The sequence below is a fragment of the Aulonocara stuartgranti genome (genome assembly GCF_965226115.1).
Source record: "Aulonocara stuartgranti genome assembly, chromosome: 23".
Taxonomy (NCBI): Eukaryota; Metazoa; Chordata; class Actinopteri; order Cichliformes; family Cichlidae; genus Aulonocara; species Aulonocara stuartgranti.
The window spans coordinates 3,606,431-3,619,815 of record NC_138958.1 but is presented as its reverse complement, the minus strand read 5'-3'; the positions used below and the strand labels follow the sequence as shown (position 1 = coordinate 3,619,815).

The 13,385-nt window shown below is 39.3% G+C and overlaps 1 protein-coding gene across 1 annotated transcript; it reads right to left on the bottom strand.

Moving 5' to 3' along the window:
* Positions 1–913: 913 nt before the first annotated feature.
* Positions 914–13,102, bottom strand: LOC309700161 (uncharacterized protein). Its single transcript, XM_082523608.1, has 14 exons — positions 12,960–13,102; positions 12,573–12,637; positions 11,909–11,970; positions 11,579–11,696; positions 10,373–10,483; positions 8,801–8,904; positions 8,507–8,665; positions 7,084–7,225; positions 6,290–6,431; positions 6,012–6,132; positions 5,373–5,401; positions 3,356–3,776; positions 1,860–2,142; positions 914–1,671 (listed from the first exon to the last, which is right to left on the bottom strand). Exons 1-14 carry the CDS (start codon positions 13,022–13,024, stop codon positions 1,190–1,192), a joined length of 2,304 nt encoding a protein of 767 aa, XP_082379734.1. The 5' UTR covers positions 13,025–13,102; the 3' UTR covers positions 914–1,189.
* Positions 13,103–13,385: the final 283 nt, after the last annotated feature.

The window sequence follows — 13,385 nt, the reverse complement described above, 5'->3', positions numbered from 1 at the left end:
AGCCTTCTTTATTCGTTTTCAAATAAATTTTGATCTGTTCGGGATCATTGTCCTGTTGGATCACCCAGCTGTGTTCATGTTTCAACCGTTTAACTGTTGATTTTTGTGGTAAGGTTGAAGAATTTGGAGATAGTCACGCTTCATTATTCCGTCCACTGCGCAATGCACCACTACCACTGGCACCAAAACAGGCTCGTCCATGTGGGCAGCTGCAAATTTCAGTTGGACTGGAAGGTGTCAATTTTGGAGCAGGGCCTTTTGGTCACACACTCTCAGTCCATGTTGATGTAAAGCCCACTTCACTGTATACAGTGATGCTGGATAACCAGCAGTTTTCAGTTCATGGCAGGCTTGAGCTTTTGTGGTTCCTGAACGTCGTAATCAAGTTCCTCTCATCTGAGGGTGAACGTCTGGGTGACAGTGAATAACTGAATAACTAGTACTTGCGTACAATTGCTTGAACTGGTGATCTTAGAATGCAGTTGTTTAGAAATGACCCCAAGATACTATCCCAAATCTACAATTCTCCTTCTTAGATCTACACCAAGTTCCTTGGACTTTTAACATTGTGCCGACTACTGGTCAGTCCAACGAGTGCTGACAAATCCTTTTGTTTTTTAAACTGGCAAAGAAACTACCAGTTTCAGCTGATGATGATCACCATAAGTTAATAAGTCTTGTCAAGGTAGAAGACACTGTAGAACCTTCAGCACCACTTACTAACAAATGAAGTGAGTGCACGAGCCTGTGTGGATTACAGAAAATCCTAAATAAATTCATTTTGTTTTTAAAGAAAAAGCCTTTAAAGACGTACACTTTACAGTCATTCCAGCCATTAAAGAAAGAAATCATTAAAAAGCTCAAAATTACCACGACAATCAAATCCATGATGTATGTAAACTTCTGACCACCATTGTATTTCGACTGTAACCAAATTTATTAAAATGATTCCAAAATTTGAATTTATAAGAATGAGTAAACAGTTACACCTTTGAATTTCTGTACAGTTCTTGTAAAAAAATACTCAAGGGAAACATCAACACAAAATATTGGTAGTAATATAAAAGTAATTCACATCTTAATGTAACTCGTGGCCATCAGCTCAGTGACAGTCCAGATTTCTTAAAAAACAAACAAACAGTCAATTTCCTAATTTATAAGAATACCGAGCGGTATTTGTATGGCTTGTTTACTTCTTATTTGTCTCAACACAGCTCTGAACAATATTCTTAACAGTGAGATCTCTCTGTTTCTCAGATGCTATGCTGTGATACAGTTTACAGTGCAGTGTTCCTTGTCCCGGCTCCGTGAAAGCAGCTTTGGAGAATACTACTTGATTGTCCTTGTTAACCTCAACTCCACATGACCGGCACAGTTGAGCTGTAAGTGATGCGTCTAAGAACAAGAGCTTAGCCAGTCTGTCAAGAGGAAAGCGACAGTTGCGGCTGCTGTATCCGTGGCTGTATACGAGCAGCAGATCTTGACGACATGTCATCAGGTGACGGTGCAGCGCACAGGTCTGTAGGAAGTTTAGCTTTTGAGCCAACCGAAGCAAACGGACAGGGTTTCTCTCAAGGAAAGCTTGGTTGATGAAAAGAGCAAGTTTGATGTTTGGAGTGCTGCGTAGTCGCAATGGGAGTTGCATGGTGTGCTGCATAGTGCGAGCTGAACCTGTAAGAGAAAATAAAGCATACAAAATTAATTGCTTTCTGGAGGACGTGGAGGAGTCCTTAATTTTTAAAAACATTCCCTGCATCAAAAATCTGTTTGCACAACACTGAACTAATGCATGCATGACTTCCAGCTTGAACATGCATACAAATACACCAAAATAGCAGATGATAAACAAAGTCACCAACCCAAGTTGTACAGCAAACTGAGCGACTGGAACTCTTCTTGGTTGGGATGAGGTCCTGTTTTGGTCATGTAGCAATCCAGCAACCAGCTGAGGTATTCCTGCAGGTGTATATCATTGATACGTGGGTCGTAGAGACGCAGCGGCTCCCCACAAAGACGATAAGAGGCATAGATGAGGAAACGAACGGTTCGCTCTAAAATGACCACGCAGTCCAATCCTGACATCCTCTGGATGATCATGTCCTGCTTCACAGCACGAAGACGGTCAAAGACAAAGGTATAAACCTGCGCGACAACAAATAAGTAAACAACAAATTAGTCATCTTTAATCTACGATGATAGATTCTGTTTTGCTATTTTTCCATCAGATATTTTCACATATTTTAAAATGAACAGACAGTGAAATATTTGTCGTTCCCTGCAAGGCTTGATTTAGACTTCTGCTGGAGAGAGGCTATAACATAACCTACGTAGGTGGCTAATGTCGTTGCTGGCATTTATGCTTGTGCTGGTGTATTATGTTTTAATTACCTTGTTGTAATGTCCCTGGGTTGTACAGCGAGCTGTGACCCGCCTCTTTGTTGTGGTTAGTTATTTTCGGGGGCAAGTATATTTGTATCTTTAAATTTTTCCACTTCTTTGTACATTTGCTCACATTCATTCTGATAGTTTCACCAATCTCCCTTCAAGAATTTGCTGACATTTGTGAGTGTTTATATCGATGTCATGATTATTTGTTCAAGAGAAAGCGATTGTTATTCTTTCACTGATAAATTCAAAAACTGCAGCAAAAAAGTAGCTGTAGCAATAGTAATGCACAGGGGGAAGTGACCACATTGAAAGAGTCACTCACAGCAAGTAGCCTATGTCGACCCAACGATTAGTTACAACGTAGCAACGCTGTAGATTTCCCGCTGAAGCATAAATCCCTTGTAAGAATCACTTGCAATACAGTTTAAATTTATATAGCAGAATAACCTACAGCAAGTTTAAGACAGGAAGGTTCAAGAATTGGGATTATGACAACAACAAAAATTAAAGCTTTACAACTGCACTTTTTGTCAAAGCACCGTTAGGTTCTTGGTAAAATAAAGAACTGGCTTCTGCACGTGCATGTTGTTTTGAAGATGGTAACACACACTTCTGCACAATAAATAAATGGGCCCTAAATTTAAATTCTTTAGCTGTCTTTAAATAATAACAAAAGTTTAATTTCTAAGTCACCAATTCAGTTATTAAACATGAATCATTTCCTGATATTATGTACCATAAACAATGAAATGATTTTTGCTGAGAAATGTTACTTCAGAAAGACTCTTGTGAATGCAGTATTTTACACATTTTACAGCCTTTCTTTCCTTTTCCAACATTTTTAAAATCTGTTGCCATCATCCAGTTGTAAAATATTGAAAAAAGGTTGGACTTATTTACTGTTACACAAAGTCCCAAGCTTTTGTGGAAATCAACAATTTGAACGATCGGTGTAAATATTACGTACCTCAGTCCATGGATACAGGCTCGGGGCGGCTGCAATGTCATTAATAAGGTAGTTAACAGTTTTCAGCAGCACAGGAGGTGGTCTGAGGTCACTCGGTTTGGTTGAGTCCTTCCCAGCTGCTGGTCTGGAATACTCCTTAACGGCACGCGATGGGTCTCCTTTTGGCCGCCGATCTTTCTCTGTGCCTGGTAACATTTCAAAATGGTGAAGTCGGTTCTGAGCCTCACGATCCCGTAACTCCTGAGCGGGGCACATCGTTTGGCAGGTCCCTTTTGGCACCGTGTCCTCTTCATGCTGTCTGGGTTTCTGCTCCTCCTCGTCCGCCTGTCTAACTTGTGCTTTCCCTTCACCTTGCCACTGCTCTTTATCCCTTTGTCTCCATTGTCCTTCTGATGGTGCACCCCTCCTCTGTGAGTGAGATCTGTTTGATTGACAGTTTAATTAGTAATTAATATTGATATTGCAAAGCAAGTATTAGAAGCACCTTTTACCTCATATTTACCTTTTTCAACAACAAGTAATCTCTACTCGTTGTCAAGCAAACTTAAATGAGCCCTGCTTTGTGCCTGAATCCATCTGCCACGGTAAACAACAGAGGCTGCTACTTCATTTCTGTGCTGCCTCTAAAATCATGATCTTTCCCAGCATCATCTTAACATTACCGCTTATACTCAGTCTTTGAAAGCAAAGATGATATATGGATAAATGTCATCCTTGGGGATTGTGTTCCTGGAGCTTCAACTGAACTGGAGCTGACGATGGTAGTTCTACACCAGGGAACTGCTGTGAGGTAGAAGCCACTGTAACTAGCCCCTGCAGAAGGTGGAGAACTGGCTCATCAGCTGGTCCACAAAACTCAACAATAACTGCTGAATAGAACAAGGACTATCTCTGGAGCTGAATACATTTTCTTTGCTCTTACCGCTTTCTCTGGTCTCATCTTTGCTTCCAACTTTGCCCCCAAACTGCTCAACCTGAACCGTCCCTATCTTTGCAATCCTGTGGTCATTCTCAATGGAAATCCTAGCATCTTCAGCTTAGCCTCCTGTCTTTTTGTCAGTGCCACTGTCTCCAAACCACAGATCAGGTCTCACCATCTCATAGGTCTTCCCCTTTTCTCTTGCTGCTATCTGTCACAAATGTGTCCCAAGATTTGTATCCTCCTGCTCCACCCTACTTGCACCCTCTTCTTCTGTTCTCTTGTCTTTTGGTTTTGATGGCTGCCCCCAGGTATCTAAACGTACCTACCTTCAATACCGCTACTTCTTACAACTTCGCTGTTGCGCGTTAATCCCTCTTATTCACACATGTACTCTGTCTAGCTTCTACTGACTTTTATTCCTCTCATCGCCAGAGCATACCTGCACCATACTCTCGCTAAAGAACACAATATCATCTGCAGAGATCATGGTCCATGGAGACTCCTGCCTGACCTCATCTGTCAGCCTGTCCATCACCACTGCAAACAAGGAAAATCTCAGTACTGATGCCCGCTACTGCACACGCCACCACCGTCTCACGATCCTCATACATGCGCCAATTCAACATTTTTAAACTGCAGCATAAACGTTTTGCTAACATTTGTATTATAATGTGCATATTCGAGTTTTATCCAAGTAAATGTGCAACAAGCAACTTTTTTTAATATAACGTTTTCATCCCACCGCTAAAACAGGAAGCCCCAAATCTTAAAATACCTCTCTTGCTCCTTTGCAGATTCAGGGTTAGAATAACACAACGCAACAAAGGATACGGTGTCGTGCATGCAATGTGTAAAGGATAAATCACCGCATATACATATATATCTGCCACAGGTGTTACTGCAGCGCTGACCATCATGCTAATGTCTAACTTGGACGGCTAGCTAGCGGTCTGGACGGTTGGCTACCAAACAAAAACACATCGTTATTTCCACGCAAACATCTGTTTTTCGAAGCAAAAAACATACAACTGACATTTGGTTTATAATACAATTTTAAGAAATGCTCACTTTATGTGAAATAAATGTTTTACTCACATGCGACGGCTTCTCCTGCGATTCATTGGCTCTCAGTAAAGGGAAGGTCGTCACTTTCCACAAACTACCAATAGAAATGACCCATTGTTGTCTTGATTAACGTCACATCCGGGTGAGGATGGACTCATTTAAGGTCGAATGTTTTATGACTTTAAAACGTAGTTTTTGATGTTTAGTTAAAATTGCAAAATAAAACAAGCACACATAAGGGGTCGAACAAAAATTCAAACGCGTTGTTAGACTCATAAATCAAATTAATAATTTTGCCAATTTCTGAGATATCACAAGTTTGTGATTTAGTGACAAGGTATGTTAGAGTTATTTGATCAAAGTTTCAAACTCCTCTGTATTCAGCAACCTTGGTTAGGATATTATGGATTCTTAGTGCAATGCGATTTTTCATAGTCTGCAAAATCTAAATTCTTTCTTGTATTTATTGGTCACATCTATAAAGAAGCAATTAGTCCACATTTACAACATTACAACACAACCACAAAGAAAATCACAAATGTACACCTACACAGTACACACAAACACAGACAAAACCTGTGAATATATAGAAATCATAAAACATGTGGAGTTGGAGCATATCCAAAGTGCTTGTTCTGTGTATGCCATGCTGAATGCGATCCTTCAGTGTTTGGGGCAGTAGAGCTCTCTGGATCTTGAACTGCCCAGCTGCTGCTCCTCTGTGCTCTGCTGCACATAGATTCTTTGACGACAGACCAGTGATGACAGTTCCAGCTGCTCCTTAAAGGCCCTGGGAGGGGAAAAAAAATAAAAATAAAAATAAAAGTGATTGGTTTTAAAAGGTTTTGATAAAGCTGCCATACCCACACTGTTACACAACCTGTGAAGGAACAAAACAATCATAACCTAACACAGCAAAACACAACATTCTTTATACATGCGCCTACCCGGACAGCTGCTGACTGATGTCCTTTGATGTTACTTTTATGTCTCGAAGGCACTCCAGAGATGTGCTGTTGTCCTTATAATCACCCTCTGTGCACTCCAACAGCAATTTCTCACTCTCCTTTAAGGATGCCACAGCTTTATCTGAAAGGGTTCAATTTAAATTTATTTAAAAAAAAAAAAAAAAAAAAAAAAAAAAAAAAGAGCGATCAGAAAACAATAATTTTCTCCAAGCTACATACCACATATGACTTTTGTTGTAACAAAAGCCCATGGTGGTTGTACAGTTTTAAATGGATCATGTAATCACTCGTGTAATCACTCATGTAAATGCCTGAAAAATATATTTCTAAATATATAATTAGACTTAAAACAAGGCTCTTACCATAGCCTTACAGTATACCACTATCCTGTAAAATCCAAGCAACAGAGCCCAAGCAAAACTTGATTCATGGAAGAATTTTATTTTATTTATTTTTAAATGCAGTTCTTTAAGTCTTTTTTATTTTTCCAGTCAGAGCACCCCCCTGCTGGGCACTTTGTTATTAAACCACAGCTAAATCAAGTATATTTTTAAATTAGTGTGTGTGTGTGTGTGTGTGTGTGTGTATCCTCCTCCTGTCAACAGTTTGACATAGAAAGGATTTCTCCATGTAGCTTTTAAATTTCACCAACATAAGTAGTAGATCAAAACATTTATATGGAGGCTTAATGGAGTCTGCATCAGTGCAATTTTGTGGTTTTTTTTGTTTGTTTGTTTTTTAAATCGTACTTATGAGTTTAACGTAAAAATTACCTAGAAATTCACGTCTATCTCCATCAATGTAGAAATTCTTAACAGGCAGCTCATGTCGGGTGGTGTCAACAGCTGTAGCAAAAGACTTGTAGTCCTTTGTAAACTGACCAACAGCCTCTGCCACAGGAGTCAGTGTAGCAACCTGAGGGGCAATAATTATAGAACATGAATCAATTATACGCTTTGTGTGTCCACCATTTTTCATTTCGAAAACATGTTTTGACCAGACATTAATAGAATCCAGCTTGATTCAAAAGAGTGTACAAAAGAACCAAAGTTTGCTACCTAAGTGTATTTTCGCATTAGTTAACCCAAAATTCAAATGGACATTAAATATACTAGTGCGTCACCAAAAACTAGAATCATAAAAAAAACCCCAAAAAAACAATTGTAACTTAATTAAAAAAAGTAAAGGTTTAATATAGTTTATATTCAGTATGTTTAAAGTGAAATATTTCAAGCCTTTTTTGTTTTAATTTTGATGATTTTGGTTAACAGCTGCCACATGAGGAAAACCGATGACAGTTGTCCAGTGCTATTCAGGGGCTGCATCCTTCGGAAGCCGCATTTGAAGGCCGATTACCTCACAGCCAGGTGATGAAGGCTGTCCCAACTCGAAGGCTCCAAATGCAGCCGAAAAATTAGTCCTTCATTTCCCCGAATTTGAAGGATGGGCCGGGTGTATCCGTCGTGGCCCAACCTATCCCAGAATTCAATGACGGCAGCTACTTGGTTGTAAGATTTTTCTTCTTACTCTTTTCAAATACAAACAAATCTGAAGGCTAGACCATCCCATTTCACAGCCTCACACTTCTCGGTCTTTGAAGGAGCTGGCCCACGTAGACCGCAAAGGCCCGATCCTCCAAAGGATGCAGCCCCTGAATTGGGACACAGCTCAGGTGACAATGATCGACACCCTCTAGAGGACAGCAAAGGCTGAATGCTCACAGAGTGCTGTACTAAAGCATATTAATAGGAAGTCAACAAATAGGACCTCTCCAAAAGTTGATTCTGTTCATCTGGACGTAGCGTTTTGTGGGAGAAACGTTTCGTCACTCATCCAAGTGACTTCTTCAGTCTCAGCTGACTGCAGGTTTCCCCAATCTTTCCTATTTGTTATCTTATCAACAAATAGGAAAAAAATGTGGTAGGAAAAGCTGCACAGCCCTGAGAGGATTGTCAAGAAAAGTTGATTCAAGGACATGTGAGAGATTCACAAGGAGTGAATGAAGGCCAGTGTCACAGAATCCAGGTCCAGATCACTGCATTTTTCATGTCCAAAATCAACACAGACATCTACCAGCAGATTTTAGAGAACCATGCTTCATCTGCTTACAAGTGTTGTAAGCAGTGCCACAACAGAACACACAGTATTAATTAAAACGCATGTTAAAAAAGGAAAACACCATTTATTATTCCAGACCTGCAAATCCAGCAGTTCATTCACCAGCCGTTTCTTTTCTGCAAGGAGGTACTGACGTTTCTTCTCCTTGACCTCATCATGCAATGACTGCTCTTCCTCCATTGCTTGCAGAATCGTTGTTTCTGCCTCAGCCTTGAGTTTTGCTGTATTGCTCTCCATCTTAAGTAAAAAATTGTAAGCATAATATCTCTCGATGTAGAAGTCACCAAAATAATAAAATAGATGACTATGTTTTTACTTAGCATCTTACTGTACACTAACTGAACTATTATCAGATCTATTACATCAACTAACCTTAGCTGTGAGGTAGGCCAGAAGAAATGTTTCCATCTCAACCATCATCTTTTCATTCTCTGGATTTCTTTCAGGTTCTACTGCATTTTCAATGACTGTTCGATCTTGGGAGATAGAACAAAAAACAAAGTTACAGGTAGAGATGGACCGATCCGATATTACGTATCGGTATCGGTCCGATACTGACCTAAATTACTGGATCGGATATCGGCGAGAAACAAAAAATGTAATCCGATCCATTAAATATCAAAAAAGCACCTCACAAAACTTGCGACATGGCGTAACTCGTCTCATAACCGTAGCACGTCGGAGCAGTGTGGTCACGTGATACAGCGGCTGTGTGTATTTGTAGTCTCGCTACCAAACCAGCATTTCATCTCCGAGGAAGTTATCCCAGAGAGAAGTAAAGCAAGTGTGTAAGTTCCTCTCTGAATGTTTGTAAAGCATTCCCACGGTCAGCTTAACAACTGATATATGGAGCAAGTGCCCCTCTCTCTCTCTCTCTCTCTCCTGCCGCTACTTCATGAAACTGCTTAACGATCAGCTGATCGGCTTTTCTGTCGCGACTCCGTCTCTCTTGTTTGTTTTTGGCCCACTTTGCACCAGAAAGAGGAAACCAGCGGCTGAACAACAGCAGCACGTTTAAGCTTGATAAGCTGTTGTTAGAATTTATTTAATATTACTTTCTACACCAGGATCTTTTTCTACGTAGCTGACGCTGGTAACTGTGCAGGGGCGGATCTAGCAAAGTTTAGCCAAGGGGGCCGATAGGGCATTAACAGGGAAAAGGGGGCACAAAGACATACTTTTCTTTCTTATTCTCATTTAAAATGTCGAGCTTTTAATAAATAATTATCTGAATCTTACACCCAAAGTTTTAATCTGATGTAAAATGTATAGAAGTCCATTACTGTATATAGTAACTGTTAAGTCTAATATACCCTAGTAAGCTATAGTACTTTTTCCTTTGGGAAAGTACCATCTGTGCAGTCTGCAATTCTGTTGAAGAAAGATGTTGAATCTATTTAATTATTCTTGAAAAAATAATTTATTTCTGTGCATTTTTTTTTTCACACTGCATCAAATTAAAGTTGATTACATCGATTAAGCATCACAAAGTGGAGGGTGGAGGGTGGTTCCCTATTTTTTATTTTTTTTTTGCTGGTAGTTTGCAACCCTATTAGTTAGGTTGCTTAATATTTCTGCTAAGTACTCTTTAAAATACCAGAATAGGAAGGATGGAGCAGGTTTAAGTTTATTAGATTGATCAGTGTTGCTGAACTATGAAATATTTTGGGCGCAGTGTACTTTTTACACACAGGTATAACAGAATAGCTTTAGTGCTGTTGTTTATTTAAACTTGACTATGAACTTATACAAAATGCAGTAAGATATTAAAAAACAGTTTTATTGATTAAAAAACACACTATATCGGATTCATATCGGTATCGGCAGATATCCAAATTCATGATATCGGTATCGGTATCGGACATAAAAAAGTGGTATCGTGCCATCTCTAGTTACAGGACAGTCCAAATCATAAAAAATTTTCAGCATTTTTATTCAGTTTACCTTTGATAACCGAAATATCTAAATCTGGTCGAAAGCGGGGATTATCTGAGAATGTGGACTGCAGAACACTTTTCCCAAGAAGTGATGCTTCATTTTCACGTGACATCATTGCTAAAAAGGAAGAAAAATGAGAATGTGTTATTTACAGCTATCATTTAGACCAGCGGTCCCTAACCCCCGGGCCTCGGACCGGTACCGGTCCGTGAGTCGTTTGGTACCGGGCCGCGAGAGTTGAGGCTCAGGTGTGAAATGTACAGTTTTCAGGGTTTTTATCGGTTTTCAGCGTTATTTTGTTATCATTTTTATCGCTAACTCAGTTTTCCTGGGTCTTTTCACGTGTGTTATGAATAAATCTTTTTTTCAGTACTGGTACTAGTTTTATTTTGTTGCATTTATCCGCGACACCTTAAAGGCCAGTCCGTGAAAATATTGTCAGGCATAAACCGGTCCGTGGTGCAAAAAAGGTTGGGGACCGCTGATTTAGACCATAGACGCTTACTCAGATGCTGTGTTTTTTGCATTACTAAAGATATTAACTGAAAACAATTCAACTAGAATCAATCTAAATAGCTGACTGTATCCATTTGTCAGTTGATAATATTTTTTCAGAACACATAATTTCCATTGTCCCTTTTTAAAAAAAATATATATACAAGCAGAGCACATCCATATCCAGGAACAGTGGATTTGGAAAGCCGCTGAACTGAAAAGAGGCATAAAACTACATTCCATCAAGTCTCAAACTGATGGAATGTAGTTGGAAAGTTTTATCTTAGAAGAGCCAAAGTGAGGGATTTTCTCACTTCTCTCTTTTTAAATTTTTATTTTATTTTTATGTGTATCCAATTTCTCTCCAGAAGGCTAGATCGCATGCAGTATTGTAAACTTCATGATACAAGATCTTTTGCAGTCCAAAACTAAAAACTGCCAGTAGCTGTAATATTTCAAGTGGTTGTGACTTGGTTGTTTGGCAGCCTACTTGTAAATCTATTATCATAATGCATGATTTTATTGGCATGTTGGCTAAGGTAGACCTAATTACTGAGCTCTAAAGTGAACTGGATACCTCTGATCTGCATCAAAGTCTTGACAGATGAAAATAAAAGCTTTTTATAAAGCTGATAATATGATTACAGCACACAACACTTACTATACATGTCTGAATCAGCACCCACAGTCACAACTATGGCCACAGGGATTACTTACATGTTGCATATGGGGCCATTGAGCGTCTTGTCGGAGTACCCGCCTTTGGTTTGACACCTGTGGGTTTTGGTGAAGATGGTCGTGGCACAGTGTTCGACTCATTGGTCAGTGAGTTACTCTGTTAATGTTTACAGAGATGCAATCAGTATGAAAAACGTGACAGCAAAATTCAAGATGAAATTAAGACGTGTGCTAAATATAAATGTGAGGCTGAAGACAATATCTCAACATCTTAGCTTTGAAAGCTAAGTAAAACGATGAAGAACGATGTATCTAATGAACAAGTGAAGCACATATTGTACAGAAAAACAGAAATAAAAATAGCATTACCTTTGAAAGAGATGTCTTCTCAGCAGACTGAAGATATCGAGACTTAACAACAGTCCCACTTACTAAAGATTAATGAGGACATTTATGGATATTATTTAAGAAAGAAAAAAAACATTTAGGCTGAATGTTGCTGTAACACAGGGGTGGGAAACTCCAGGCCCCAACTGCCTTGGTGTCCTGCAGGTTTTAGACGAGTCCTTGATCCAACACAGCTGATTTAAATGGCTATATTACGTCCTCAACATGTCATGAAGTTCTCCAGAGGCTTGGCAATGAACTAATCATTTGATTCAGGTCTGTTGACCAAGGGTGCTATCTAAAACCTGCAGGACACCGGCCCTTGAGGCCTGGAGTTCCCCACCCCTGTTGTAACACATCTGTGCAAGCCTCACATCACTAAAGTCCTCTATAAACGAAAAATAGTTCAGCAAGTTCTAGAAAAATTGTGTCATGATTATTTTATTTATACCTAACAGCTATCATGCAAATTGAGTTGCATTATTAGATCTTTTGTGGAAAATCACATAGACAGTGATCAGCTCAAATACCTTGTGGAAGACCCTTTGAGGAGTTTTTAGGACTATAAATTAATGTGATGTCTGACACTGACAGCTGTAGGTAAAATTAACAATCTATTAAGCCCATAGTAGTATCGCATACTTACATTTAACAGTTTTCTTCACAGATCCGACGTTGTTGGCTTTATTAGCAGGGTTACTGCTTTTTGAACTGAGAAGAAATAAAGGATACAGAAATGAGGACGAAATTGGAACAAACAGAAAGTATGCTAAGCCAGACGCTATAATGTTAGCCGAGCTATCCTGAGCTTTCTTTACACAAAAAAATTCTTGTAAATGTATTTCTACTTATAAACTATTTCTAAATACGTCTAGGCCTGTCGCTAAAGAAAAGAATATATAGTGCGTCAAAGAAAAACCGCTGAGCTTCAGTGTGTTTTCTGCACATTAAAATAAGCTACAATTTAAAACAAATCACACACCGGAGAATGTTACAACAGCAGTGTAAAAGAAAAAGGGAATATAGAAACTACCTTTTAGAGTCGGTGGGGATGCTTTTAAAACTACTTGGAACTGTTGTCGCTCTTCTCGACGCCATAATGTTTTGAAGAAAACCGCCTGTACGCCGACTCTGTAAACCGGAAGAAACATGAACTCACGCTTTTGTTCCGCGTTCGACGTTTAAAAGCAACTGGAATGTCTGTTGCACCTACAGTACTGAAGTAAGTACAGTTATCACGGCTTATCTAAATTAGTTTTTTTACTAAACGATTTGTAGCTACGTAATCTTTTCCTTCAGAATATCCCATAAGCTCTAGTTAAGTTCCTTCTCCTTATTCTGAAGCTTGCTTCATTTTTAACAGCAACAATTGTCTTTGCACATAGAGTTACGGCCTTAGGATTTTGCAAACTGGGACAATTTTCTGCAAATGTGCCTCTGTACACCACCACAGTGGATT

What these genes read in the sequence shown, in the direction of transcription:
- LOC309700161 (XM_082523608.1), bottom strand. Translation starts at nt 13,024, where the DNA reads ATGGCGTCGAGAAGAGCGACAACAGTTCCAAGTAGTTTTAAAAGCATC. An exon ending in ATCCCCACCGACTCTAAAAG is followed by an intron (nt 12,638 to 12,959) that starts GTAGTTTCTATA and finishes ATTTCTTCTCAG; the next exon opens with TTCAAAAAGCAGTAACCCTG. An exon ending in AGATATTTCGGTTATCAAAG is followed by an intron (nt 8,905 to 10,372) that starts GTAAACTGAATA and finishes CTATCTCCCAAG; the next exon opens with ATCGAACAGTCATTGAAAAT.